This window comes from Mytilus californianus, unplaced genomic scaffold, assembly GCF_021869535.1.
Source record: "Mytilus californianus isolate M0D057914Y unplaced genomic scaffold, xbMytCali1.0.p SCAF_4, whole genome shotgun sequence".
In the NCBI taxonomy this organism is placed as follows: domain Eukaryota; kingdom Metazoa; phylum Mollusca; class Bivalvia; order Mytilida; family Mytilidae; genus Mytilus; species Mytilus californianus.
This window is the reverse complement of record NW_026262690.1, coordinates 44,001,040-44,007,429: the sequence shown is the minus strand read 5'-3', so window position 1 is coordinate 44,007,429 and position 6,390 is coordinate 44,001,040. Positions and strand designations below refer to the sequence as shown.

The following is a 6,390-nucleotide window of genomic DNA, read 5'->3' as shown; positions in this document are numbered from 1 at the left end:
AACAAACAATATAAGTTTGTTTTTAAAGAAACTTGCATAATTTTGGTTAATTGATTTATTGTTGGCTGCTTAACACTGGCAAATATTATATTTATTTCCAGGATTGTTAGATTCAATAAGATATGAACATATACCCTGCTTTGTACTAGAGTCAGATTTTTATACCAATTTTAAGTCTTAAAATCTAAACCAGGGATGCACCAAGCCTTTTTCTAACCTTTTGTTCATTGTCTGGCACAATCCTCCAAAGAATCCATAAGATATTAAACACACATATAGTTTTCATATTTTTTAATAGTTATAATTTCTTATGTGACTTAGACTGATGACGGTATGTAGGGAAATAACTGATTCATGTCTATACACTTACAATACTGATTCTAATCTTATGGTTAATAACTCAACTGAAATATTACCTCAAATAGAACTATGAATCAATCTTTTTCCTACAGACATATATTTTACAAAGCCATAGAAATAAGAATGACAAATTTGAAATATACTACAATGTCAATAATAAATCTAGCACTACTTACATATACACAGTTTGAATACATATATACCAGAAATAAAGATACAAACAGAATTTTGTGTTTTGATTAAAAATATACAAGCACTTTCAAAACATAACATGGCATTACAATGACCAGGTTTAAGAAATAAAAGCATTTGATATTCACAAGCAATGATTTTGTAATGCTAACATTTAAGGTATAAAATACATAAAAATAAATTTTCATAACATTTTAATGTATAACTCAATCTTAACAGGGATTCTTTTATTTAGAATAATTCTGCAGACATGATTTTACTGTGGGCAAAATTTATCAAGCATATCATTTTAAGTGTTTGGAAAACAATCAATATGTAAACTACATTTCAAAGCTATCCTCTAAAATTAATTCTAAAGATAGACATTGACCTTTATAAAAACAAAATTCAAAAACTAAATTATTCTACAGGTCATTCAGTAAATCTGGCATTCCTTGACTGTAACAACTAAGTAACACATATACTGGCATAAAACTGGATTGAACACAAGATCTCAACCTCAGAAATAATACACGAAGAAAAAAAATTATGCTGGAAAAGATCAGACAATTACCTCTTCTATTTTCAAAATAAAAAACATTTAAAAAAAAGCAAAGGATGTTTTCCAAGAGATATCTTACAAACACTAGAAAATCTGTACAAGCTTGACTAGTCTTAAACAAATTATGTGGCATAGATAATATATAAAGAAATATTCAACCGTGTCAACATTGTGTTTGAAATTTGAACTTTGTTTAATTCAATTTAATTTACTTAGAAGTGCTTCAGCTTGAATTCTGCATAAACTTTTTTCTTCCATAAATTTATAGCCTAATTCAATTCAAGTTTGTATGTACTACTGGTAAATAAGTATTTAAAAATTCTGTCAATTTTCTTTATTACCTTTGTAATTTGTAAGGTCATTTTCTAAAGATTTCTGGTTTAAAATGTTTCAACCAAGCTCCAAAACAACATATTTTTTTCCTAAAACCTCCAGAGACATATATTTGTCCATCTTCATACAACCCTTTCTGTCATTACTTTCACTTTTTTGAAATAATCAAATCAAAATCTCCATACAGTACAATTTTCAAAAAGTAGCATGGTGGATTTGCATAGATAAGAAAATGTGGTATTGAAATATATTTTGTCAGGATACAAATTTTGTATCAACAAAGGATCATATCTTGGCTTTATTTTATTAAGAAAAAAAAGCATAATTTCTAGGTTTTATTTTGCAATACAAGTTTAAAATTTCAGCAATTTTATTTTAATATCCAAAATGGACTTGTATATCATTGAAAATGGGACAGTTTTTAAGGGTTGACAACCTTTTTGAAAAGAGTATTAAACCTCTGTATAGAACCTGATACTTTACAACACTTGAATGTACATTATTGTAGTTATAAAATAATAAAATTTAAAGCTTGGTTATGCTTTGGTTATATTTTAAAGGTATAAATTTTCAAAAAAAAATGATAAAAAATGACTTACAACCCCTGACAAGTAAACATTCAATGGATATATTCTGCAACAAGAGTATTTACTTTTGGATTTCTTCATCGACACAACTTGTACATAGAAATATTTAACAACTCTTTCTTGTATATGATTATAAAACCAATATAGACAGGTAAAAATATTAAAGCTTTCTTAAAACAAATAAAGTAATTATACAACTATTTTTTTACAAAAAGAAAATATATGAGCATCGAGTACAATTTAATAAAATGTATGTTACAGCAAGGTGACATGGGAGGTAATCTATTGTATTTGATTGAGTTATGTCCCTTGCATTTAGTTATCTGTAGAATTGTTATGCATAAATAAGAAAAATACTTCCTTGCACTGTCCTATGTTTAAAGTTTCTAAACTAATTCCAAGATGATTGCCAATTTTACAACTATCAACCAATGACAAAGTGTAGCATTTAATAAGCTATTATATATATAGACTGTACCCAACATCTATTATTTAAAAGCAGGTACCAATTTTTTTCAAAATTTTGTATTATTTCCATAATTTTGAATTCTGGTACCTGAAAAAGATAGAGTGTAAGCCTGTTGATATTGGGGTCAACAAGCTGTCAAGTCATTTTTGCGAGAGATTCATTATTCAAAGAAAGAAGACCACCTTTGTTACTAAATTGTATGCAATTAATTAAATAAATGTTTGAAAAAAACATCACAAGATTTTTTAATTCTGATTTACATTGCTTTAGGACACACAATTTTTTTTTTTTTTTATAAAACTTTAAACTGGATATCGAATTCTTCCATCCCAAGAAATGTGTAAAATTTCATTTATTCATAATAATTCTACAGTAAACTCTTTTTACTTTAGCCCCTAAGTTTTGATTGGTCACAGCTATAGCAACATTGCTTTGAATAATCTGTATATCCACAGAGCCCAGCTCGAACTATTAGACGACACATAGTCAGAGATGCTGAATCCTTACATTCAGGAAGTTCCACATCTGAAAAACAAAAACAAGTATTTTTCTACAAATTTGATTTTTTTTTTCTAAATAATAAATCCATACACCTTCTAGTAAAATTTAAAAGACAAATATATCAAGTATCTTTTCCAAATTATTATAATCAAATTTTGAATATCATTTTGAAAGAAGAAATATATCTGATATTAAGAATGATCTTACTTAATACTGGCCAATTTTAAAAACTCTTTAATGAATTTTCTGTAAGTTGCACATAAAAATAATGCAAATGAAGTTTACTTTGCTGCCTATACATATTGACAACTACAATGTCAACATAAATTGTTTTTATTCTGTAAGACTGGATTAAGCCCCAAAGATAATTATCCAAGAAAAATGTCCTTATGACCTAAACAGAACAGGCCAAAAGGTCATACAGATAACCTTTATATAACTTTAAAGTAAAAATAATAGAAACACCATGGATGCATATGCCAAGATGATAGTATCGTTTTCATAACAGTGTGGACAAGACCATTTTTTGGTGCACTCAAGTCTCCCATTGACTGGGTTAAATTAGGTAAACGTTCGTCTGTAACGCCCACTCATCACGTTGTATTTATTATAGATATTTAAACTGTGGGGTCACCAAAGGTTCTCAACGCCTGACTCAAATAATTCCAAAAACTAGTACAGGAATAACCTTTGTGTTTTGATTAATATTGAATACTTAAACGTTCTTTACTTGCGTTTTTTTATGTTTTGATCAACAATTTCATTTTATGTATCGAAATGTGTAACAAGTGTTTATCTAAATCCCCACTGGAGGGCTCTGTCAGACTGCGTGAGCGTAAAATCATTGTTATCGATAGCCGACAACAAACAATTAAAGGTAAATGATTCAGTAGTATTAACAACAAAAGTACTACAGTTGTCCACACTGTTATGGGAATACCTCTATCTCTATGGATTTGTCATTGAAGAAATAGTTGATTGTGTTGCCACTGTTTTTTTTTGTGTTTTTTGTGTGGTTTTGATGATGAAAAATTTGTTGGCAACATAGAATTGTAATTTGACTGCTACAGGTGTTTTTCAAATGACCATAATCATGCTTTAATCCCATTTTTACTATGTAAAAATAATTGCTTCTAAGATATGACAAAATAAATTTCACAGGAGAGCCAAAATATGCAACTTAATTTATGACTTGTACAAATTTGGCAGGCAAAATTAAAATGAAATTGCCTTAAGTCTGCTCTATGGTTGGGTTGTTGTCTCTTTGACACATTCCCCATTTCCATTCTCAATTTTAACTTGTATAGATTTAATCAGACAAACCTAACTGACCTTTAGGTATAACTTGTATGGATTTAGAATCTTCAGATTTTTCTTCAGCATTATTAACAACACAAGTGTAACTTCCAGTATCGTCTAATGTTACACTGGTAATACGTAGGTTAGCACCATTAACTGTCATCCTACCAGTCGTTACCAGCTCTACACCCATTTTTTCCCATCTAACTGTAGGAGGGGGATACCCTTGTCCATCACATATCATATAAAGAGTATCTCCTTCTCTTATTCTTCCTTCAACAGGTTTAATTCTGGCTGATACTGAATCTGAAGTTGACAATCATTCATTGTATAATATATTTCATAAATGATGTTTCTAATAAAATGCTCTGCTGGGGCGCAGCTTGATACGACCGCAGAGGTCGAACCCTGAACAGTTGGGGCAAGTATGGACACAACATTCAAGCTTGATACAGCACTGAATTTGGATTGTAATTAAATATTTGACACAGCATAGGTTTCTCACACTGAATGAAAGTGGTCTAAGAACTTAAAAAATTTTAATTTACCTATTCAAACCATATCATTATTATTTGCTTTTATATATAAATCAGAAATAACCAATTTAAAATGGAAAATTTTAAAGAAAAAAAAGGAAAAAAAAATCCCCCCCCCCCAAATTTTTTGAACCCCCTTATGATTCATCACCCCAAACTCAATCCCAGCTTTCCCTTTGTGGTATGGTACCTTGCAGTACAATTTCAGAGAGATCCATACACTTGAACACAAGTTATTGTCTGGAAACTAGAAAAATGGTTGTTTTTTTGGCCCCAAATTCCTAAACGTTTAGGGCAATTACCCCCAAAGTCAAACTCAGCTTTCCCTTTGTGATATGGAACCTTGCAGTACAATTTCATAAAGATCCATACACTTACACACAAGTTATTGTCCTGAAACTAGAAAAATGCTTGTTTTTTTGCCCTTTTATGGCCCCTAATTACTAAAATTTTGAGGGAATTACCCCCAAAAATCAATGCCAGCATTCCCTTTGTGGTATGGTACCTTGCAGTACAATTTCAGAGAGATCCATACACTTGAACACAAGTTATTGTCTGGAAACTAGAAAAAAGCTTATTTTTTGCCTCTTTTTGGCCCCTTATTCCTAAACTTTTTGGGCAATTACCCCCAAACTCAATTCCAGCTTTCCCTTTGTGATATGGAACCTTGTAGCACAATTTCATAAAGATCCATACACTTACACACAAGTTATTGTCATGAAACTAGAAAAATGCTTGTTTTTTGCCCCTTTTTGGCCCCTAATTCCTAAAATTTGGAGGCAATTACCCCCAAAATCAATCCCAGCATTCCCTTTGTGATATGGAACCTTGTGATACAATGTCACAGAGATCCATACACGTACACACAAGTTATTGTCATGAAACTAGAAAAATGCTTGTTTTTTGCCCCTTTTTGGCCCCTAATTCCTCAAATTTGGAGGCAATTACCCCCAAAATCAATCCCAGCATTCCCTTTGTGATATGGAACCTTGTGGTACAATGTCAGAGAGATCCATACACGTACACACAAGTTATTGTCATGAAACTAGAAAAATGCTTGTTTTTTGCCCCTTTTTGGCCCCTAATTCCTAAAATTTGGACGCAATTACCCCCAAAATCAATCCCAGCATTCCCTTTGTGATATGGAACCTTGTGGTACAATGTCAGAGAGATCCATATACGTACACACAAGTTATGTCTGGAAGTTACAAAAATGCTTATTTTTGGCCCCTTTTTGGCCCCTAATTCCTTAACTGTTGGTACCATAACCCCCAAAATCAATCCCCACCTTCCTTTTGTGGTATTGAACGTTATGGTCAAATTTCATTGAGATCCATTCACTTAAACTAAAGTTAGAGTGCGAAAGCTAATGTGTCTTCGGATGACGACGACGCCAACGTCATACCAATATACGACAACAAAAATTTTTTTGAGGTCGTATAAAAAACCTTCAAAATGACAAATAAATTAATAAAATACAAACTAGTATAACAAATATAGATAGCAATGTAATATATATAGATAAATTATTTTATAAACATTTCAATACTCATGTCTGCATTTTTGTAACCC

At 30.9% G+C, this 6,390-nt stretch overlaps 1 protein-coding gene across 9 annotated transcripts in view; it reads right to left on the bottom strand.

Annotated features, from left to right (window-relative positions):
* Positions 1-276: 276 nt before the first annotated feature.
* The window catches only part of LOC127698324 (papilin-like), a 196,182-nt gene continuing 190,068 nt past the window's right edge, over positions 277-6,390 (bottom strand). For all 9 annotated transcript variants that reach the window (XM_052201709.1, XM_052201714.1, XM_052201715.1 and 6 more), the window contains 2 exons: positions 4,316-4,588; positions 277-3,007 (listed from right to left, as the gene is read on the bottom strand). In XM_052201709.1, the coding sequence (XP_052057669.1) occupies positions 2,871-3,007; positions 4,316-4,588 (410 nt within the window). In that variant the 3' untranslated portion in view covers positions 277-2,870. The remainder of the gene's footprint in view (positions 3,008-4,315; positions 4,589-6,390) is intronic.